The sequence below is a fragment of the Chlorocebus sabaeus genome, chromosome 20, assembly GCF_047675955.1.
Source record: "Chlorocebus sabaeus isolate Y175 chromosome 20, mChlSab1.0.hap1, whole genome shotgun sequence".
In the NCBI taxonomy this organism is placed as follows: Eukaryota; Metazoa; Chordata; class Mammalia; order Primates; family Cercopithecidae; genus Chlorocebus; species Chlorocebus sabaeus.
Window position 1 is genome coordinate 109,288,687 of NC_132923.1, and position 21,930 is coordinate 109,310,616.

General features: G+C 41.3%; 1 protein-coding gene across 1 annotated transcript in view; it reads right to left on the reverse strand.

Annotated features, from left to right (window-relative positions):
* The window catches only part of STX12 (syntaxin 12), a 50,672-nt gene that overhangs the window by 18,611 nt on the left and 10,131 nt on the right, over positions 1–21,930 (reverse strand). Inside the window, exons 2-4 of the mRNA XM_007979809.3 lie at positions 15,478–15,547; positions 11,557–11,656; positions 3,285–3,422 (exon numbers count right to left, since the gene is read on the reverse strand). Coding sequence (XP_007978000.1) covers positions 3,285–3,422; positions 11,557–11,656; positions 15,478–15,547 — 308 coding nt within the window. The remainder of the gene's footprint in view (positions 1–3,284; positions 3,423–11,556; positions 11,657–15,477; positions 15,548–21,930) is intronic.

The window sequence follows — 21,930 nt, forward strand, 5'->3', positions numbered from 1 at the left end:
GGGAGTTCTTCAAGCTGAATGAAAAGCGTAATAATTAGTAACATGAGAACACATGAAAGTATAACATTCACTGGTAAAAGTAAGTAAATAGTCAAATTCAGAATATTCTAATACTATAATGGTGGTATATAAATCACTTACATCTTTAGTATGGAAGTTAAAAAACAAAAGCAGCTATGAATATCTAACTGCCTTCTGGTAAGTCAGACATTAAAAAAAAAAATTTGCAAAAATGAAAACAATGCTACTATGCCCACTAATTTTTTTCTTGGAAAAACAATTTGTTTTTAATTAAATATCTAATTCCTTCTTTCCCCATGTGCATAAAAAAATCTAATTTATATTCATGTTAATACATAATAAGTATATTATTTGTAAATGAATAAACAAACATCTAAAATTTTTCTCAGTTTTAATTTCTAATACAGTATACATCAATAGATATGACTCATATAAACAAAACTTCTTTGGGGTCTGATATGGTTTGGCTCTGTGTCCCCACCCAAACCTCACCTTGAATTGTAATAATCCAAGGCGAGATGGTCAATGGTCAAGGGCGAGACCAGATGGAGAAAACTGAAGCATGGGGACAGTTTTCCCCATGTTGTTCTCATGATAGTGAGTGAGTTCTCACAACATCTGATGGTTTTATAAAGGGCTTCACCCTTCTCTCAGCACTCATTCTCTTTTTTTGAGATGGAGTCTCACTCTGTTGCCCAGGCTGGAGTGCAGCGGCGTGGTCTCAGCTCATGGCAATCTCCGCCTCCCGGGTTCAAACGATTCTCCTGCCTCAGCCTCCCAAGTAGCTGGGACTACAGGCACTGGCCACCACGTCCAGCTAATTTTGTATTTTTTAGTAGAGACAGGGTTTCACCACGTTGGCCAGGCTGGTCTCAAACCCCTGACCTCAGGTGATCCACCCGCCTCGGCCTCCCAAAGTGCCGGATTACAGGTGTGAGCCACTGCGCCCGGCCAGAGAATTTAATGATTTTTAAGAGTGTAATGGGTTCCTAAGATCAAAAGTTTGATAACTTTTGTTCTATTGAGTTGTATCTTTCTTTTTCATATTGATTCATGGGAATTCTGTTTTTTTTTTTTGAGATGCAGTCTTGTTCTGTCCCCCAGGCTGGAGCGCAGTGGCACAATCTCAGCTCACTGCAGCCTCTGTCTCCTGGGTTCAAGCGATTCTCCTGCCTCAGCCTCCAGAGTAGCTGGGATTACAGGCATGCACCTCCACGCCCAAATAATTTTGTATTTTTAGTAGAGACAGGGTTTCACCATGTTGGCCAGGCTGGTCTTGAACTCCTGACCTCGTGATCTGCCCACCTCGGCCTCCCAAAGTGCTGGGATTACAGGCGTGAGCCACCACGCCTGGCCAAATTCTTTATATATTCTAAATGCTAGTCCTTTGCTATTAAACATACAGCAATGTCTTCTTCCTGTCTGTGACTTGTCTTTTCACATATTTACCACTTTTTTTGTTCATTTCTTTCTGCTTTTCAGACTTTCCATCTGAGATCACTTTCCTTCCACCTGAAATACATTCTTTAGAATTTCCTTCAATAAGGTGCTGATAGAAAACTCTCTTTTGATTGAAAATGTCTTTAATTAGCCCTCATTCTTGACATATATTTTCACTGGATTTAGAATCCTAGGTAGGCAGTTATTGTCCTTCATCAACATTCAAGATAGCACTCTGCTGGCTTCCACTGTTGTTGAGAAGTCAACTGTCAATCTAACTATCATATCTCCGAAGGTATTCTAATGTTTCTCCAGCTATCTTTGTGACTTTTCTCTTTGTCTCTGGTTTGAAGTTTGTCTTTGATGTATCTACATTAGAGATTCTATTTATCCTGCTTGGGATTTGTTAGTCTTTTTGAAACTGTAGGCTAGTGTTTTTAATCAGTTCTGGAATATTATCAGTAATTATTTCTTCAGATATCACCTCTGTTCTATATTTGCCCTATTCTCATTCTATAACTCCAGTTAAAACTACACTAGATCTTTTCTCTCCATTCTCCTTTTCTCATAATCTTTCTTCCATATTTAACCTCTTAACCCCCTATGCTACATGCTGGATAATATCTTCTAACCAATTTTCTAGTTAAACCACCCATCCACTAAGTTTTTAAATTTCTGTATTATATCTTTCCATTTTAGAAATTCTTTTGACACTTTTTCAAAGCTTTGTGTAGTTTCCTGCAGAGGTTTTCAGCTTTTTATGTCTCTAAACACAGTAAGTATAGTTGTCTTATAATTCTAATATACAAAGTCTTTGTAGGTATATTTCACTTCACTGTTGTTTCTACTAATTCTTGTTCAGAGTAATTTGTTTCTTTGCACACACGGTTATTTTTAGTGACTGGTACTTACTGCCCTAGAAAAATTATTTGAGAATATTATTTCAGGGCTAGGATAAAGGCGTCTTTCTACAGAAGGAATTTGTGTTTGCTTCTACCCTGCACATAGGTGACTGTACCAGTCCAGGACCACTGAACCATTCAGGCAGGATGAATTTGAGCAGAAAATCTGCCTGAAGAAGGTTACTTTGTGGTAATCTTGTCTGGATTTCTCCTCCCTCATGCCCTCTTCCTCCATCTGCTCAGTTCAGTGCTAATGCAATCTTTTTGCAATCTGCTGAGGGATAGGAGAGCTTACTTTTGACTTAATATTCTAAGGATATAGTCTCTTATGGCCCAGTTCAATTTGAGTTGTACCTTCTTTTATATTCTCCATCTTGCGTGGACCTTTGGCTTTGACTTTTATCCTCCTCATGCCATGAGGATATCAAAACTGAAGTTCAAGTTTGCCTTCAGTAAAGACACTCAATGCAAAAGCAGTTTCAGTGTTCTGCTGACCTCTCAGGCTTTATCTTAATATTTTCATAAATCTTTGATACTTTTGAGAAGCTGGATTTTTAAAATCCAGTATTTGATCATCCTTTTCAAAAACAGAGGGCTAGTCCAAATAAACTAGCCCCTTATATTCTAGGACACAGATTCATTAATTTTATTTTCAAGTTTTTAACATTAAAACCAACATATCAAAATAAAAAAGAAAATTAGACATAATTCTTCCTCCTGTATCTCTTAACCCTCATTCAGATTCCTGTCTAGGCTTTGATCACATGCATACATATTTTTTACGTAGGTTACACCAACCTGCCATTTTCACAGCAGTTAACTTATATGTTTATTGGTCTAAGAGAAAAAGAAAAAAAAAACCACAAACTTGGGAAAGAACATTCTGATATTGCAAAGGTCTTCTTTTGGGAATCAACTTACAGAAAGACGAGATCCAGCTCTTGCTCTGGCAATACTCTCCTTTTCCTTTTCGGATACCCTTCTCTGCACAGCCTGGAAATTGTTTAAGGCTGCAGAGAAGTCATTCATGAGGCGTTCCTTCTGAAGTCTCTGCTGGCGCTAAGGAAATCAAACAAGAACTTGAGATTTCATATTAACCCAGAATCATTTGGTTTTAATTTACCTTAAAAGCAAAATTATACCCCTTAAAGATTTCCAACTAGGAATATTATTATGAAATAGTCTCTTCTTTAAATTAATAAATGTGCTCTTTGCTAGCTCAAGTCCCTCGTTAATACTTATAGACCAAGTCAGAATTTTTCTTCTTTCATTCTGACAAACCTGGGAACTGGGTTGCATTTAACTTCTTCTTTTTTTTTTCTTTTCTTTCCTTTTTATTGAGACAGAGTCTCGCTCTGTTGCCCAGGCTGGAGTGCAGTGGCATGATCTCAGCTCACTGCCAACCTCTGCTGCCCGTGTTCAAGCGATTCTTGTGCCTCAGCCTCCTGAGGAGTCAGGATTACAGGTGCCCGCCACCATGCCGGGCTAATTTTTTTATTGTATTTTTAGTACAGATGGGATTTTGCCATGTTGGCCAGGCTATTGTAGAACTCCTGACCTCAGGTGATCTGCCTGCCTTGACCTCTCAAAGTGCCGGGATTGCAGGTGTGAGTCACTGTGCCCAGCCCGTATTTAACTTCTAAAGTAATCTCCAAAGAACTGCAATTCAGAATTTTGGTGCCCTGGAGAATATAAAAGAGAATAAATACCTCTGGACTACAATTGAACCCAAATAGAGATGGGTTTTAGCTAAAATGTTAAAACCTTATCCATCTATAATGAATTCACAGCTTCCCTGTAAACTATAGAAGCATTTCACAGGCTTTTAGTGAGGTTTAAAATCTTTGAGACTTGATAAGTACTTTGTTTATCTACAGACTACCTCTACTAAATTTGTTACTTCTGTGTCTCAAAAAACATATGCTGAGATTGGGCACAGTGGCTTACACCTGTAGTCCTAGTATTTTGGGAGGCTGAGGCAGGAGGATCACTTGAGCCTAGGAGTTCAAGACCAGCCTGAGCAACAGGACAAAATCCTACCTCTACAAAAAATAAAAAAAAAAATAGCCGGGCGTAGTGGTACACATCAACTACTCAGGAGGCTGGGGCAGGAGGACCTTTTGAGCCTGGAAGGTTGAGGCTGTAGTGAGCTGAAATCATGCCAGGTACTCCAGCCTCAGCAACAGAGTGAAACCCTGTCTCAAAAAAAAAGACAAAAAACAAAAAACAAAAAACCACACACACACATACACCATATACTGACAGCATTGTCTTGTTCTAAGAACACAGAAGTGAAAACTCACCCCTGACGTCAAACAGCTTACCATCTATTTGTAAATAAAGGATATAGACAGACAAGTAACAAAGTCATTTATAAATAACTGCTATATCCAATTACTACTACAGGAGTTCAGAGGCAGGAATAATCAGTAAGAACTCAAGTGGTCAAGAAAGGCCTCAAGAGAAGGTGGACAGTGAAGTAAGAGGAAGGAATGAATAAGCAGAAAGAAGAGGTAAGGCAAATCCATGCAAGAGAATAGTGTGAGCAAAGGCATGGTGGCAGAACTTGAAGAGGATCTCTAGGCAGACCGTTTGGTTGGAACTACAGGTTTAGTACTGAGAGTAGCTAAAATACAAAATTGGAAAGGTAAGAAAGGGGCCAACCATAGCAGGTTTTAAATGCCAAGCTAGGCCAGGCACAGTAGCTCATGCCTGTAATCCCAGCACTCTGGGAGGCCAAGGTGGGTGGATCACTTGAGGGCAGGAGTTCAAGACCATCCTGGCCAACATGGTGAAACCCCTCTCTACTAAAAATAGAAAAAATTACCTGGACATGGTGGCAGGCACCTGTCATCCCAGCTACTTGGGAGGCTGAGGCAGGAGAATTGCTTGAACCAGGAGGTGGAGGTTGCAGTGAGCTGAGATCGCACCATTGCACTCCAGCCTGGGCAACACGTGCAAAACTCGGTCTCAAAAAACGAAACAAAACGCCAAGCTATTGGGAGGCTGAGGTAGGCAGATCATGAGGCCAGGAGATGGAGACCGTCTGTCTAACATGGTGAAACTGTGTCTCTACTGAAAATACAAAAAATTAGTCGGGCGTGGTGGTGCACACCTGTAGTCCCAGCCACGTGGGAGGTTGAGGCAGGAGAACTGCTTAAACCTGGAAGGTGGAGGTTGCAGTGAGCTGAGATCGCGTCACTGCACTCCAGACTGAGTGAAAGACCCAGGCTCCCTCTCGGGGGGGGAAAAAAAAAGGCCAAGCTAATGAGTTTGGGGTTCAACCTCTAAAGAACAAAGAACAATGAAGATTTTTGAGCAAGAAACATCATGGGTACAAAATAGTAACTTAAAAAAATTAGTCTGTGGCCGGGCACGGTGGCTCACGCCTGTAATCCCAGCACTTTGGGAGGCCGAGGTGGGCGGATCACGACGTCAGGAGATCGAGACCATCCTGACTAACACGGTGAAACCCCGTCTCTACTAAAAATACAAAAAACTAGCTGGGCGAGGTGGCGGGCACCTGTAGTCCCAGCTACTCGGGAGGCTGAGGCAGGAGAATGGCGTGAACCCAGGAGGCGGAGCTTGCAGTGAGCTGAGATCCGGCCACTGCACTCCAGCCTGGGCGACAGAGTGAGACTCCGTCTCAAAAAAAAAAAAAAGAAACAAGTCAAACAGATCACTAATTCAATAGTCTAGGTTGAAGGTTAGGAGGGCACAGTATCAGTAATAAAATCATAAAGAAATGAATTTAAGAAACATTTTGACTGGTGGTGGGGAAAGAGAGATAAAGTCAAGAACGACTGAAATTTCAAACATGGAAGAATGATGGTTAATACTAAAAGCAAATTTAGATGAGCAACCTTTTTCTTCTGAGATTTTTATTTTTGCATAAACAAAATTATAACAATAACAGGGAGGACATCATTCCCTAACCTCACCATGCAAAATATTATCATAACTTTTAAGTACACCATAAACATTTTCCATGTTACCATACACTTTACAATTATGTTTTGTTTGTTTGGTTTTGAGACAGGGTCTTGCTCTGTCACCCAAGCTGGGGTGCAGTGATGTGATCTCAGCTCACTGCAGTCTCGACCTCCCAGACTCAAATGATCCTCTCACCTCAGCCACCTGAGCAGCTGGAACTACAGATGTGTACCACGATGCCTGGCAAATTTTTGTTTTGTTTTGTTTTGTTTTTTTGAGATGGAGTCTCACTCTATCACCCAGGCTGGAGTGAAATGGCACAGTCTTAGCTCATTGCAAACTCCGCCTCCTGGGTTCCAGCGATTCTCCTGCCTCAGTCTCCTGGGTAGTTGAGATTATAGGTGCCCACTACCACACCCACCTAATTTTTGCATTTTTAGTAGAGATGGGGTTTTGCCATGTTGGTCAGGCTGGTCTCGAACTCCTGACCTCAGGTGATCCGCCCGCCTCGGCCTCCCAAAGTGCTGGGATTACAGGCATAAGCCACCATGCCCAGCTAATTTTTGTAGAGATGTTGCCCAGGCTGGGTCTCAAACTCCTGTACTCAAGCAATCCACCCACATTAGCCTCCCAAAGTGCTGGGATTACAGGTGTGAACCACTGTGCCCGGCCATGATCTTTAATCGCTTACATATATTCCATCAAGTTGACCTATATTTTATGTAAATATTCTTTCTAGATTTTTCACAGTTATTAAATATTATAAAGTTAAAGTGAGCTCCAATGTAATAGCTAATATTTATATAGTGCTTACATTGTACCAGTACTACTGTGCTTTACATAATAATTCATTTATCTATACAATGACCTATAAATTAGGCATTATTATAGTCCCAACTTTACACATCAGAAAACCAAAGCACCACAGAGGCTATGTAATTTGCCCAGGATCACACAGTAAGTGACAAAGATGGATTTAAATTCAGGAAATTTGGCTCCAGAGTATATAGACTGTGTGTGTATGTGTGTGTGTGTGTGTGTGTGTGTGTGTTTACCTTCAGAATTTTTTTTTTTTCCCTTAGGGCTAATTAGCATGAGTGAGAATATTAAGTCAAAAGGCACAAACTTTTCTGTGATGTTAAGTATTGTCAGTGAACTTAGTTAAGGGGTTTGGGTGAAACATGAGAAACTCAGTATAAGACAAGTTTTATATGAAGGTAGTTTATTTCAGGAGGAGATGTCAGAACATGAATTGAAGATATGGGCCAAGCACTCAGAGGTGAAAGGGTTAGATTGGAAAAAGATCTGGAGGTCATGATCACAAAGTTGAAAGGGAGGTCGTAAAAGCAGGTGACTCCTAAGGAGAAAGCATAGAGTGAAATAATTCGAGGACCAATGGCACAACCTTGGGGCATGCCCACTCTTAGGAGAATATGGAGTCCAGGAAGGAGGCTGACTCAACTTGGAGATCTCCAGAGTTGGGGGACAGAATGAAAGACAGTCATGGCAAGAGGAAAGTTTCAAGGCAGATGGGATCGGCAAGAGGATCAAAGGAAACAGAAAAAAAATGAATAGGCCAGGCACGGTAGCTCACGCCTGTAATCCCAGAACTTTGGAAGGCCGAGGCAGGCAGATCACTTGAGGTCAGCAGTTCAAGACCAACCTGGCCAACATGGTGAAACCCTGTCTCTACTAATAATACAAAAATTAGCGTGGTAGTGTGCACCTCTAGTCCCTGCTACTTGGGAGTCTAAGGCTGGAGAATCACTCTAACATGGGAGGCAGAGGTTTCAGTGAGCCAAGATCACGCCACTGCACTCCAGCCTGGATGACACAGTGAAACTGTGTCTCAAAAAAAAAAAAAAAAGTGAATAAAAACTCTTTATGGCCAGGTGCGGTGTCTCATGCCTGTAATCCCAGCACTTTGGGAGGCCAAGGCGGGCAGATCACCTGAGGTCGGAAGTTCGAGACCAGCCTGACCAACATGGAGAAACCCCATCTCTATTAAAAATACAAAATAGCTGGGTGTGGGGGCGCATGCTGTAATCCCAGCTACTTGGGAGGCTGAGGCAGGAGAATCGCTTGAACCTGGGAGGTGGAGGTTGTGGTGAGCTGAGCTGAGATTGCGCCATTTGCACTCCAGCCTGGGCAACAAGAGTGAAACTCCGTCTCCAAAAAAAAAAAAAAAAAAAAAACTCTACAAAGGGCCAGGCGTGGTAGTTCATGCCTATAATTCCAGCACTTCCGGAGGACAAGGAGGGAAGACTGCTTGAGCCCAGGAGTTTGAGACCAGCCTGGGCAATATAGCAAGGCCCTGTCTCTATAAAATATTTAAAAAGTAGCTGGGTGTGGTGGCACATGCCTGTGGTCCTAGCTACTCGGGAAGCTAAGGTGGGAGGATCACTTGAGCCTGGGAGGTTGAGGCTACAGTGATACAGTGAGCCATGACTGCGCCACTCCACTGCGCCTCAGCCCAGATAACTGAGTGAAACCCTGTCTCAAACAAACAAACAAAAAACCTAAACAGCCACTGGACTGGGTAACTCAATCACTGATGAAAGTATATAAGTATGGAAAAAAACTGAAAGTAGGAGTATGGTTTGATGTATAAAACAGTAGTGAAAAGATGGGTGATGGGACTAAGGTTAATTAGATGAGAAAAGAGAAGAAAAACAAAAGGATACTGAGCGTAACAAGATGGGAATCAAGGAATTATATTTCACCAGGAGAGTATGTCTGTAGATCTATTTCATGTTCTTAATGATCCAAGATAATGGAAAGGAACAACAGCATGCATAATCCAAAAATAACTTCTATTTGGTTTTGGAAGACATTTGATGAATTTTGTTTTGGTAGCAGATTTGATTTTCTATTTATATTTTGCTTAGGCTACTACTTAACTCTTAAATACTTCCACTACTCTGCATTAGACCCTTCGACTCCTTTTTTGTTACTATGAAAACTATCTACAAGTGTGTATTCCCTAAGTGCATGGTTAGGAGGAAGAAATGGGTAACCTGGCAGCAGTTTGGAGATATCGGATGGCAAGGGAGAAATGGCCCATAACTGAAACATCAGCATGAGTAACAATTAGAATAACATATATAGACAACCAAAGGGTAACTATTTTATAGCAGGATGACAAAGCATCTTGTCTTCCTCTCTTTTCTGCAAGTTGGGGCCAAAACTGCAGATATGCTACATGGAACAGTTTATTAGGTTAAACTAGTGATTTTCAATTTTTTTTTGACAGAGATTTACAATAAGAATTTGACATCATGGGCCAGGCATGGTGGCTCACGCCTGTAATCCCAGCATTTTGGGAGGCCTAGCTGGGCAGATCACCTGAGGTCAGGAGTTCGAAACTAGCCTGGCCAACATGGCAAAACCCTGTCTCTATTAAAAATACAAAAATTAGCCAGGCGTGGTGGTGGGTGCCTGCAATCCCAGCTACTTGGGAAGCTGAGGCAGGAGAATCACTTGAACCTGGGAGGCGGAGGTTGCAGTAAGCCAAGATTGTGCTACTGCACTCCAGCCTGGGTGACAGAGCAAGACTCTGTCTCAAAAGAAAAAAAAGAATTTGACATCATGATCCATACATACATACACGTATGTATATATGAAGCAAAAGTTTCATATAACAATATTTACCATTATTACATAGTATAGACTCTGATACTTCTACTCCATTTAAGTTTTTTTAAATGCTCATCTTAATACACTAAAATGACTTCATGTTCCACTACCCACAACCCATACTTTGAAAAACAACCCAGGACAGGGAAGTTGAAAGGCTTTGTCTTCAGAGCCATCAGATATAGGACATTATCATTTAAAACGTTCAGTAATAAAAAGCAATATAAAGGCCAAGCACAGTGGCTCATGTCTGTAATCCCAGTACTTTGGAAGGCCAAGGCAGGAGGATCACTTGAGCCCAGGAGTTTGAGACTAGCCTGGAAAACATAGCAAGACCCCATCTCTACAAAAAATTTAAAAATTTAGCTAGGTGTGGTGGTGCACACTTGTGGTTCCAGCTACTCAGGAGGCTGAGGTGGGAGGAACCCTTGAGCCCAGGAGTTCAAGGTTGCAGTGAGCTACGACTGCCACTGCACTCAGCCCGGGTGACACAGTAATACCCTATCTCAAAAATAAAATAAAACTAAAAAAGCAATAAAAGTTAAGTGCCACCACAAATGGTATAGAAGCTAAAAGCAAAACAGAATCATAATAGGAAGGTAGATGCAGAAAGTTTTTTTTTACTTGCGACCTGAGGTACATCATGAATGACAAGTCAAGCCATGATGAAGAAGGGACACATCTGATTTCAGGAATGTGGCATATTAAGGGAACAATGAATCTCAGTAAAAATTGTGTGTTTCTAAAGGATTTAAATGGCCACTGAAGAAAATGACTTGAAAAGAGAACCCTTTTTCCCTGAGCAGTTCCTTAACCTGAGTGAGACCTGTGAATAACTCATGACAGAACCTGAAGGTAACTGCAAAACATGAAAGAAAGATGTTTCATTAAAATTTATAGATAATAGATACAAAACAAACTAGGAAGGCTGGGCATGGTGGCTCACGCCTGTAATCCCAACACTTTGGGAGGCTGAGGCGGAAGGATTGCTTGAAACCACAAGTTACCCTGGGAAACAAAGATGCTGTCTGTACAAAAATATTGTTAAAATTAGCTGGGTGTGGTGGCACATTGCCACATGCCTGTAGTCACAGCTACTCAGGAGGCTGAGGGGAGGGGATTGCTTGAGCCCAGAAGTGGGAGGCTGCAGTGAGCTATGATTGCACCACTGCGCTCTAGCCTCGGTGACAGAGGGAGACCCTGTTTCTAAAACAACAACAACATAAAAATAATAATTTAAAAAAAAAAAAAAAAAAAAACTAGGAGAAAGGAGCAAGCCTACAAACATAGAACTGCTAGCCAAACCCCAAAGAGATGTAAACATTGAGATTCCTCTTCAATTAACTCCATTTTATTAATATATTAATAATATGTTATTAATAGCAGCAGCCACCACATATTGATTACCTACTAAACGCAGGCACGTTGCCACATATGGTGCATACATTCTTTCTATTGCCCCAACAGTCACATATCCCCCACTTTATGGATAAGAAACTAAGGTGCAGAGGACGTCTATCAATCTAGCACCAAAGACCAACTTATTTTTTTTGTTGTTCTACATACTGCCTTTCTACTAACACAAAGTCCTTTCCTATTAATAAACAAAACAGAAAATACCAACCTGTTCTGAAGTAGATAAGGGAAGGGGCAAGGACCCTAATTCTTTCAGCAATTCATTTGTTTCCTTGGCGAGCTGATTTGTAGAGTGTTGTAACTGTTGCCTAAGAGAGAAAAGATATGTTTCAGGATGTTGTCACTTCTTGAGAGGGTTATACTCAGAACCACTTTGTTCTCAAAGTGTCTCATAATGTAGGGAATGAAGGGCCATTTGAAGAAATGAGTCCCTAGATGCCCAGGTTCACAACAAAATTCCAGAAATATTAGCCAGGCAAACCCACTTCAAGGTACCTTCACTGAGCAGAAACAACCTGCTTTAATAACCTGCTGAAGAAAGCACAGATCAGGAATTTTAACTCTTTGGGAAGAGAAGAAAAGCTATCAGCAGTTCTCATAAAAATATAAAAAGAACAATTGCCGCCCACACCTAAATCAAGTAGTTTAAACATACTGAACTCTCTTATTACTGCCATAGTCCGCTGGCTAGAACCTAGGCACAGACAGTTAGATGAAATGTGTATTAAAAGCATAGCTTCCTACCTACCCTAGGGAACAACCTCCAAAGATCTAATCCCATGGTCTTGCTTTAAAAAGCTGGCTCTTTTCTAGCCTTATCTTTGGCTTCCTACCTGCTCTTTATATCTGACTTTCTGGCTCTTCCCTCCAAAACAAAGAAGCCCTACCTGTTAAAAATACAAAAGGAGTAGGGAGGAAGGGGAATTGAAGAGGAAAGAATATGTAATATATTAAGTGGAACTGAAAGTAGTAGAAATACAAAAAGTACTCCTTTCATTTGTGGTTTCCTCTACTATCCAGCCATTTCTACAAAGGCTTTCTGGGACAACAGTGAAACCACATGCTATGATCTGAATGTTAGTGTCCCTGCAAAATTCATATGTTGAAATCCTAATTCCCAAGGTGATAATATTAGGAGATGGGGTCCTTTGGAGGGTGATTAGATCATAAGAGTGGTGCCCCCATGAATAGAATTGGTGTCCTTATGAAAAAGGCCCTAAAGAGCTGCCTTGCCTCTTCCACCAAGTGAGGACACAAGAGGAAGGCACCACCTATGAAAAGGTGGGCCCTCACCCAACTGTATCTGCCAGCACCTTGACACTGGATTTCCCAGCCTCCAGAACCATGAGAAATAAAGTTGTTGTTTATAAACTACTCAGTTTATGGTGTTTTGTTATAGTAGCCCAAATGGGCTAACACACCACACTACTAATTATTAATGTTTTTTTTGTACTGCAAATGGGCCTCCAGGATTTAAAAGAAAGGAGTCAAAAGCAAGAGGGACTCAATCAGTGGCTTGAATATCCCAGGTAGTACTAAAATACCCAAAGATATTTCACATTTCCCTGGAAAAAGCTCACAAATAATAGTCATTCTCTCACCTCACATTGTCTAGGGTAGGAAACTAAAAATGATGCTCGATATATATATACACATATATATGTACATACATATAAAGATACATATATAGATACATACATATATAGATATATACATATATATTTTATATTTATACATTTATATATTATTTTGTATGTATATTTTATATATATATATATTTTTTGAGACGGAGTCTTGCTCTGTCGCCAGGCTGGAGGGCAGTGGCATGATCTTGGCTCACTCCAACCTCCGCCTCCCGGGTTCAAGCAATTCTCCTGCCTCAGCTCCTAAGCAGCTGTGACTACAGGTGCGTACTACCACGCCCAGCTAATTTTTGTATATATTTTTTTGAGACAGAGTCTTGCTCTGTCACCCAGGCTGGAGTGCAGTGACGTGATCTCAGCTCACTGCAACCTCCGCCTCCCAGGTTCAAGCGATTCCCCTGCCTTAGCCTCCCGAGTAGCTGGGACTACAGGCACGTGCCACCATGTCCAGCTAATTTTTTGTATTTTTAGTAGAGACGGGGTTTCACCATGTTAGCCAGGATGGTCTCGATCGCCTGACCTCGTGATCCACCCACCTCGGCCTCCCAAAGTGCTGGGATTACAGGTGTGAGTCACTGCTCCCAGCTTGCTCAGTACATTTTAAAGATGAAGAACAGCATTAAAAGCAGAAATGGTGCAGAAGAGGATGTGATAAAAAGAATCAGGAGTCCCTACTATCAGTCTACTATTCTCTCCCTCAGGCTCCCCTTGGGCCATTCTGATCACATTTTGCTAATAATGTATATGCAGTAGTCCCTCAGTATCCATGGGGGACTGGTTCCAGGGCCTCCTCCCGCCAAATCCTTCATATAAAATTGCATAACATTTGCATAGAACCTATGCATACCCTTCCATATACTTTATTTATTTATTTATTTATTTATTTTGAGACGGAATTTCGGTCTTGTCACCCAGGCTGGGAGTGCAATGGCGCAATATCAGCTCACTGCAACCTCCACCTCCCAGGTTCAAGTGATTCTCCCACCTCAGCCTCCAGAGTAGCTGGGATTACAGGCATGTGCCACCATGCCAAGCTAATTTTTGTATTTTTAGTAGAGATGGGGTTTCACCATGTTGGTCAGGCTGGTCTTAAACTCCCGACCTTGGTTGATCTGCCCACCTCGGCCTCCCAGAGTGCTAGGATTACAGGTATGAGCCACCACACCCGGCCTGTATACTTTATTTTTTATTTTTATTTTTTTGAGACAGAGTTTCACTCTTGTTGCCCAGGCTGGAGTGCAATGGTGCAATCTTGGCTCACTGCAACCTCCGCCTCCTGGGTTCAAGCTATTTTCCTGCCTCAGCCTCCTGAGTAGCTGGGATTACAGGTGCCTGCCACCACGAGCAGCTGATTTTTGTATTATTAGTAGAAACGGGGTTTCATCATGTTGGCCAGGCTGGTCTTGAACTCCTGACCTCAGGTGATCTGCCCGCCTCAGCCTCCCAAAGTGCTGGGATTACAGGCGTGAGCCACTGCACCCGGCACCCCCTTCCATACACTTTAAACCATCTCTAGATTACACTACCTAATACTGAGAGGTGAAGCCAGTTGGACTTCTGGATTGGGTGGGAACTCTGAGAAATTTTCTGTTTCACAAGAGGACTGTAAAATGCACCAATCAGCTCTCTGTGGCTAGCTAGAGGTTTGTAAAATGGACCAATCAGTGCTCTGCAAAATGGACCAATCAGCACTCTGTAAAATGGACCAATCAGCAGGACATGGGTGGGAACAAATAAGGGAATAAAAGCTGGCCACACCAGCCAGCAGCAGCAACCTGCTCAGATCCCCTTCTACCTTGTGGAAGCTGTGTTTTGCTTTTTACAATTAATTTTGCTGCTGCTCAGTCTTTGGGTCCGCACCACCTTTAAGAGCTGTAACACTCGCTGCGAAGGGCTGCGGCTTCATTGTTGAAGTCAGCAAGACCAAGCACCCACCAGAAGGAACCAGCTCTGGACACAATACAATGTAAATACTAGGTAAATAATTGTTATACTGTATTGTTTCAGTAATGACAAGGAAAAAAGTCTGTACATCTTCAGTAGAGACCTTTTTTCTGAATATTTTCTATCTGTGGTTGGTTGAACCCACAGGTGCAGAACCTACGGATATGGAAGGCTGACTGTAGTTGGAAATCCAGTTAGACTAGATCATGCGGAGTCCTACGCCAACGAGGAAGCTCATTTAGGCAGAGTTGTGAGCAGAATATAGTTTAATAGCGGTACAAATTCCCTTTTCTACTTCCTTAAATTGTTCTGCTAAACTGCCCAAGAGGAGAAAGAACCAGAGTTCAAGGACTTTGAAAGGCAGTGGAAATCACAATCCATTAATATACTTTGTTGCCCCTCTTTTAGATCCAACTATTATCTCATGACCCACCGCCTCTCATTCTGACTTCCCAGACGTGAAACCTAAGCTGCCGTGCAGCAAGGATGCTGTGTCCTCAAATGGCCCTCACAAAACCCAACCTTGTCAGGAAGTTACTCACAGATTTTCCTGTAGCTTGCTTGAGTCCTGCTTAGTTCCTAGCTGGCTCATCAAATTCTTTATCTGAGCGGCTGGGGAGATAGGAAGAAAAAGATTTATTTAAAAGAAAAATACATTCATCATGAGTACCCTACTTCTAAGATCCCTGGTCTCTTCACGTTCAGAATAAGTATTAATACATGCAACTAACAGAGACCACGCTATGATCAAAACCTTGACACACACATTCCTCCAAAAACTAATTATTAAGGTTCACCTTTCTCCTATAGAGTAACTATGTCACTAAGTAGAAGGTGGTGGTTTTGTTTATCATCCCCCCAAAATTTGCTAGTTTTCCTAGACCTCCTATTGCAATGGTTAAAAATTTCAACATCTTTAGCAGGGCCTCTAGGCCAGATATCAATTTGCAACAATAAAAAAAAAATCAAATCAAATACAATAATTTTTCTATAGCAAATATTTTTGGAAAGACAATGTATACTTATTACTAATAATGGGTTGCCACCAATTGAGCACCTCTAAGTGCCAGGCACTATATACTAACAGCTTTGTATACATTCTGGTTTTAATTTTCACAACAGCAATCTCAAGTAGATATACTTTCTTTTTTTTTTTTTCTGAGACAGAGTCTCGCTCTGTCACCCAGGCTGGAGTGCAGTAGCACGATCTCGGCTCACTGCAAGCTCCACCTCCTGGGTTCATGCTATTCTTCTGCCTCAGCCTCCTGAGTAGTTGGGACTACAGGCGCCCGCCACCACGCCCGGCTAATTTTTTTTTTATTTTTAGTAGAGACGGGGTTTCACCATGTTAGCCAGGATGGTCTCGATCCCCTGACCTTGTGATCCACCCGCCTCGGCCTCCCAAAGTCCTGGGATTATAGGCGTGAGCCACCCTTAATAGATATACTTTCATTTTGCAGGTAAGGAAGTGTATTTAGAGAGGTTGAGTACCTTATACAAGCATATACAATAAGTAGAAGAGCAAAAATTCAATGCCCAGTACATCAGATTCCAGTGGTTATGTTCTTTCAACTGTGCTGTCTATCCATCATACAGTCAAATATATGGTTTTGTTCAGCCTTCTCTACCTTTTCCTAGATATTTGCTAAGACTAGGAATGGTAATGTTTGAATCCTGGATGTTTAACTCCTATCCTAGACCAAGAAAGCAGAGGTCCAGAGGAACTAATCATCTATCAATAAGGAGGAATACTCTAATACCAGCCTACCTGGGACTCTGAACACTCCTGTCCCTTACTGATTTCTGCAACAACAATAGAGCCCTTCATTTCTTTTATGCCTTACTTTCTATTTGCTTTTTCTGGTTGCTGGTGAGGATGGGGGAGATTTATTCATTCACAGAGGTTGGAAGTTCGTTACATGATTTCTTGTTTGCTTCCTTGCTTTCCAAGAGCATTCACTGTCTTCTATTACAAGTAGCTGGAGTACAGAACATAGGAATAGAGTACTCATTGCCCAGAAGTAACACACTTACCATCAAGTTTCAATAGAACTTCAAGAAATAACATAACATAATGGCTCTTCCAGCCATTCTCTTTGTGAGAGCCCTTTCTATCCTCTCTGGATTAATGCCAATTTCACTTGTGAAACATCAGCCTGCTAAATGACTGGTTCAGTGGAAGAAAATGAGGAAACCGATGTATATTGTATAATTTGTGAATATTATAGAAACAGTATACATATAATGCTCCCATGTCCAACAAGAAAGAACCCTCACTTACTAGAATTTTGAAATTTAAAAATTAATTGTTCCAAATTCACTTTTTGGTAATGGTACTCTTTAAAATAACAATATTTGGGGGACACAGTCATAATCTCGTCCCCAATTTGGTCACCAAGATTAGTAAAAAAGCTAAAATTTATTAAGTACCAGTTACCTTACAATACTAATGACATGCTAATAGTCCCTAAATCTGATAAGAAGCAACGATTAGGCAAAAATCTTCTAACTGATTGATGGGTGCTTCTATTCCTAAACAGAAATGGAACAACTCAGTCCTTAGTAGTAAATACAAGCTATTTCTCCCTAGCCAAAATTACTGCATTGTTGGAGATACAAAGCAAACATTTCCAGAGTCAAGTATATATAGGGTGGTAGCACTTCAGATTATGATTTCATCTTATTTTGAGACCATGTTTTCCTAACAAAAATGTGATTCCTGTTTTATAACAGAAATATAGGATTCACTTAATTCAAAATTTGCCTTTTGACAAGACTTCTCTAAAAGATATCTATTTTACTAAGTGAGGGTTACCTATAGCTCAGTGGTTCCATGGTTCTAATTATAAGCACTATAATTACTGCATTCTGCTAAGATAGCATTATGTGTGACAACCACTTTTGTTCATCACTAACATGTGGTATGTCCTTCTTATCTAAATCAAATGGGAATCAGGATACCACTAAAGCTATTAAATGGACAGCCATAAAAATAATGTATGAAATAGGGCATGGATTTTCATTTACTGAGCATCTACTATGATGTACTAGACACTGGGTTTGACAAGCATTAACTTATTTGACTCCAACAATCCTTTAAGTAAGCATTATTATTCCATCGTTGCATATGAGCACAATGAGGCTCGTGAGAGTTAACAGAACTCATTCACTCAGTCAGTCATTCAGAGTAGAGGACCTACTCTACACTATTCCATGTCCTAGAAGACACTTGCCTTCGAGAGTCTTCTAAGGAAAAGAGATAGGTAATAAACATATCAGGTAGTGATAAGTTATATAAAGAGAAATAAATTCAGGTAAGGGCTGAAGTGACAGCGGTGGGCATACTAGTTATACAGAGTGGTCAGAGTATAAAGAGAAATAAGTTCAGGTAAGGGCTGAAGTGACAGTGGTGAGTAGAGGATACTAGTTATATACGGTGGTCAGAGAGACCTCTCTGATAAGGTGACACTGAGCAGAGATCCAAAGTGAAAGATCAAGCCACACAGCTATCTTGGGGAGAAGCATTCTACGAGAAGAGAGTAATCAGTACAAAGTCCCCAAAGCAAGGGTGCTTGATGTGATGGAGGCCAGGTGGCTAGAGTAGAGTAAGCAAGAGACAGTAAAGAGGTGGCCAAGAAGGTAGTAGGGACCCAGATTGTATAGGGCCTTGCAAACAATTATGAGGACTTTGAATTTTAATGAAATGGGAAATCACTGGTAAGTTTTGAGCAGAGTGTCATTACAAGCAGAATTCAAACCCAGGGCTAACTCCAGTGGAATGTGCCACATTACATTCTCTCAAAAGGCTGACTCTTACAGGAAAAAGAATGTAGTCACACAGGGCAGTCCTGGATTTCCCAGTGTTCCACTTAGCCCCACCCTACTTATCTGATACCTCCCTAACTTAATAGCTCTCTGCTCCAGATAGGCTGATGTCCTTCCTCTAACCTGCTCCCTTCTCCAGCTCCCTGGCACCTATGGGAATACTCCTCCATACTCACTAGAGTCCAGCAGAGTGCCCGGCACCCAGGTGATACATAATTAATTATTGATTAATTGAGTTAGCCTCCCTTTTACATTCTGGCAAGCTCTTTGAGGCAGAAGATATGAATGAAGAATATAAGCTAGGAATAATGAGGCCTGAAATCTAAGCCAGACTTGACGACTAACTAGATGCATGGCACTAAGCAAGTCATTTCTTTTGACTGAGTCTCTTTTTCGCCAATTATAGATGATATTCAGATTTCACTGACATTTACTGAATACTTAAACCATTTGTGTAAGGTTTTTATTTTCTCTCATTAAATCCTTACAACTATGTGAGAACTAAATGATCTCTAAGTACTCCCACCACTGCTCAATTCCAAAATTCAGTAACAGTGAAATAGCTCCAGTCGCAGAATTATGCTGTGTAACCCATGAGTACTTTTGCAACCCAGAAGTTTGGCTTAGAAAGGTTCCACCTGTGACTTTCTTAACTTCATAAATGCAAGGTACAAACAGGACTGGACTGACTATATGCCTCTCGAAGGCAAGGACCGCATTCTACTCATTTTTGTGTATGTATAACTCCTCCCAACACACACACACCCATCCAGAAAATAGTTGAATATATGACACATAAAGGTAGACCTGACAAAAAAGTCAAGGAAATAGGTCTCGTCTTACTGTCTTTAAAAAGTAGAGCATTCCTTGGAAACTTTAGAAGTATGCTAAAGTTATTAATCATCTATCAAAATTTATTAAATAAGCTACAGAGCTATGGGAATTTTATAGAATATGAAAAAAATCAATTAATAATCAGCTGTTCTCTGCATATTCTCAGTGGAGAACTCTTCTTCATCTAGACTTTTCTGATTTCCTTTGTTGGGATGACCTGAATTTGGGGGATAGAGATAGGGAGGGGTTGAGGAAGTGGGGGTGTTGGGGACATTATAGGGTCATTTGCTAGCTAAGCACCAGAAGGAATCTAAGCCTTAACACTTTCTAAATTCCTAAATATTAAGATATTTTCTTTAAATTTTTAAGCAAGACTCAGGTATCAGACACCCTAAAACTCAAATCATAAGGACAACAGTGTCATAGTTTACTGGAACCCAGAGAAGCAGAACTTTTTGTATATTGCCCTCTATAATCACTAACATCAGGGATTTGTTCAAAACTAGTAACTCGGTGACTCATGTATTGTACATCTAAGAGATGTATCCTTCAGTAAACCTAAAGCACACAAAGGAATAATATGTTTACACATACATTTATTTGCCCTTGAGCATACTTAAAATATCAAAAGAAAAGTGAGGCCAGTCAAAGTGGCTCACACCTACAATCCCAACACTTTGGGAGGCCAAGGTGGGCAGATCACTTGAGGCCAGGGTTTCAAGACCAACCTGGGCAACATAGTGAGAACTGCCTCTACAAAAAATTTAAAAATTAGCCAAGCATGGTGGCGCATGCCTGTAGTCCTGGTTACTCAAGAGGCTGAGAGAGGAGGATCACTTCAGCCCAGGAGTTTGAGGCTGCAGTGAGCTATGATCATGCCTCTGCACTCCAGCCTAAGCGACAGAGCAAGACTCTGTCTCAAAAAATAGACAAATGAATAAAAATTTAAAAAGTAAAGTGACACTTTTTTCTTTTGAGACAGAGTTTCGCTCTTGTTGCCCAGGCTGGAGTGCAATGGTGCGATCTCGGCTCACCACAACCTCTGCCTCCCAGGTTCAAGCGATTCTCCTGCCTCACCTTCCCGAGTAGCTGGGATTAGAGGTATGTGCCACGACACCTGGCTAACTTTTTGTATTTTTAGTAGAGATGGGGTTTCTCCATGTTGGTCAGCCTGGTCTCAAACTCCTGACCTCAGGTGATCCACCTGCCTCAGCCTCCCAAAGTGCTGGGATTACAGGCATGGGCCACTGTGTTTGGCCAAGTGATGCTTTTTGGAAATATTTTTACCAGGATGAGTTGAATCTTCTGGCTAACTTGGTTAATGAGAAAACTCCTTTTCCAAGCATCCTAGTAAATGAAGGTTTTATGTTAGATCGATGTGCTATAACTTTTTGGAGGAAAATAATTGGTTTTTTCCTATGAAATGTTACATAATCCTAGAAACCAGATGACTAGGCCAAAGACAAGTCCTTCAGTTCTGTGTAAGCAATTTTGTTCTTTTTAAAACTAGGACTCTGCTGGGCATGGTGGCTCACGCCTATAATTCCAGCACTTTGGGAGGTCAGTATTTTAAAAAACAAACAAATTCAACAACAAAAAAAAATTATTTACACCAAATGAGAAAATGATAGCCGCTGTGGTGGTTATAAAATGAAGTCATCTCGGTGTTTTACTCTGAAAATTATGTTTACATTCTGTTTTTTTTTTTTTTTTTTTTTTTTTGAGACGGAGTCTCGCTCTGTCACCCAGGCTGGAGTACAGTGGCCGGATCTCAGCTCACTGCAAACTCTGCCTCCCAGGTTTATACCATTCTCCTGCCTCAGCCTCCCGAGTAGCTGGGACTACAGGCGCCCGCCACCTCGTCCGGCTAGTTTTTTGTATTTTTTAGTAGAGACAGGGTTTCACCGTGTTAGCCAGAATGGTCTCAATCTCCTGACCTCGTGATCCGCCTATCTTGGCCTCCCAAAGTGCTGGGATTACAGGCTTGAGCCACCGCGCCCAGCCTACATTCTGCTTTTATATCACTGCAATGAAAATTACCTTTTTAAAAAAATGGTTTTTTTTTTGAGACAGAGTTTTGCTGTTGTTGCCCAGGCTGGAGTGCAATGGTGCAGTCTCAGCTCACTGCAACCTCCACCTCCTGGGTTCAAGCGATTCTCCTGTCTCAGCCTCCCAAGTAGCTGGGATTACAGATGCCCGCCACCATGCCCTGCTAATTTTTGTATTTTTAGTGGAGACAGGGTTTCACCATGTTGGTCAGGCTGGTCTCAATCTCCTGACCTCAGGTGATCCACCCACCTTGGCCTCCCAAAATGCTGGAATTACAGGTGTGAGTC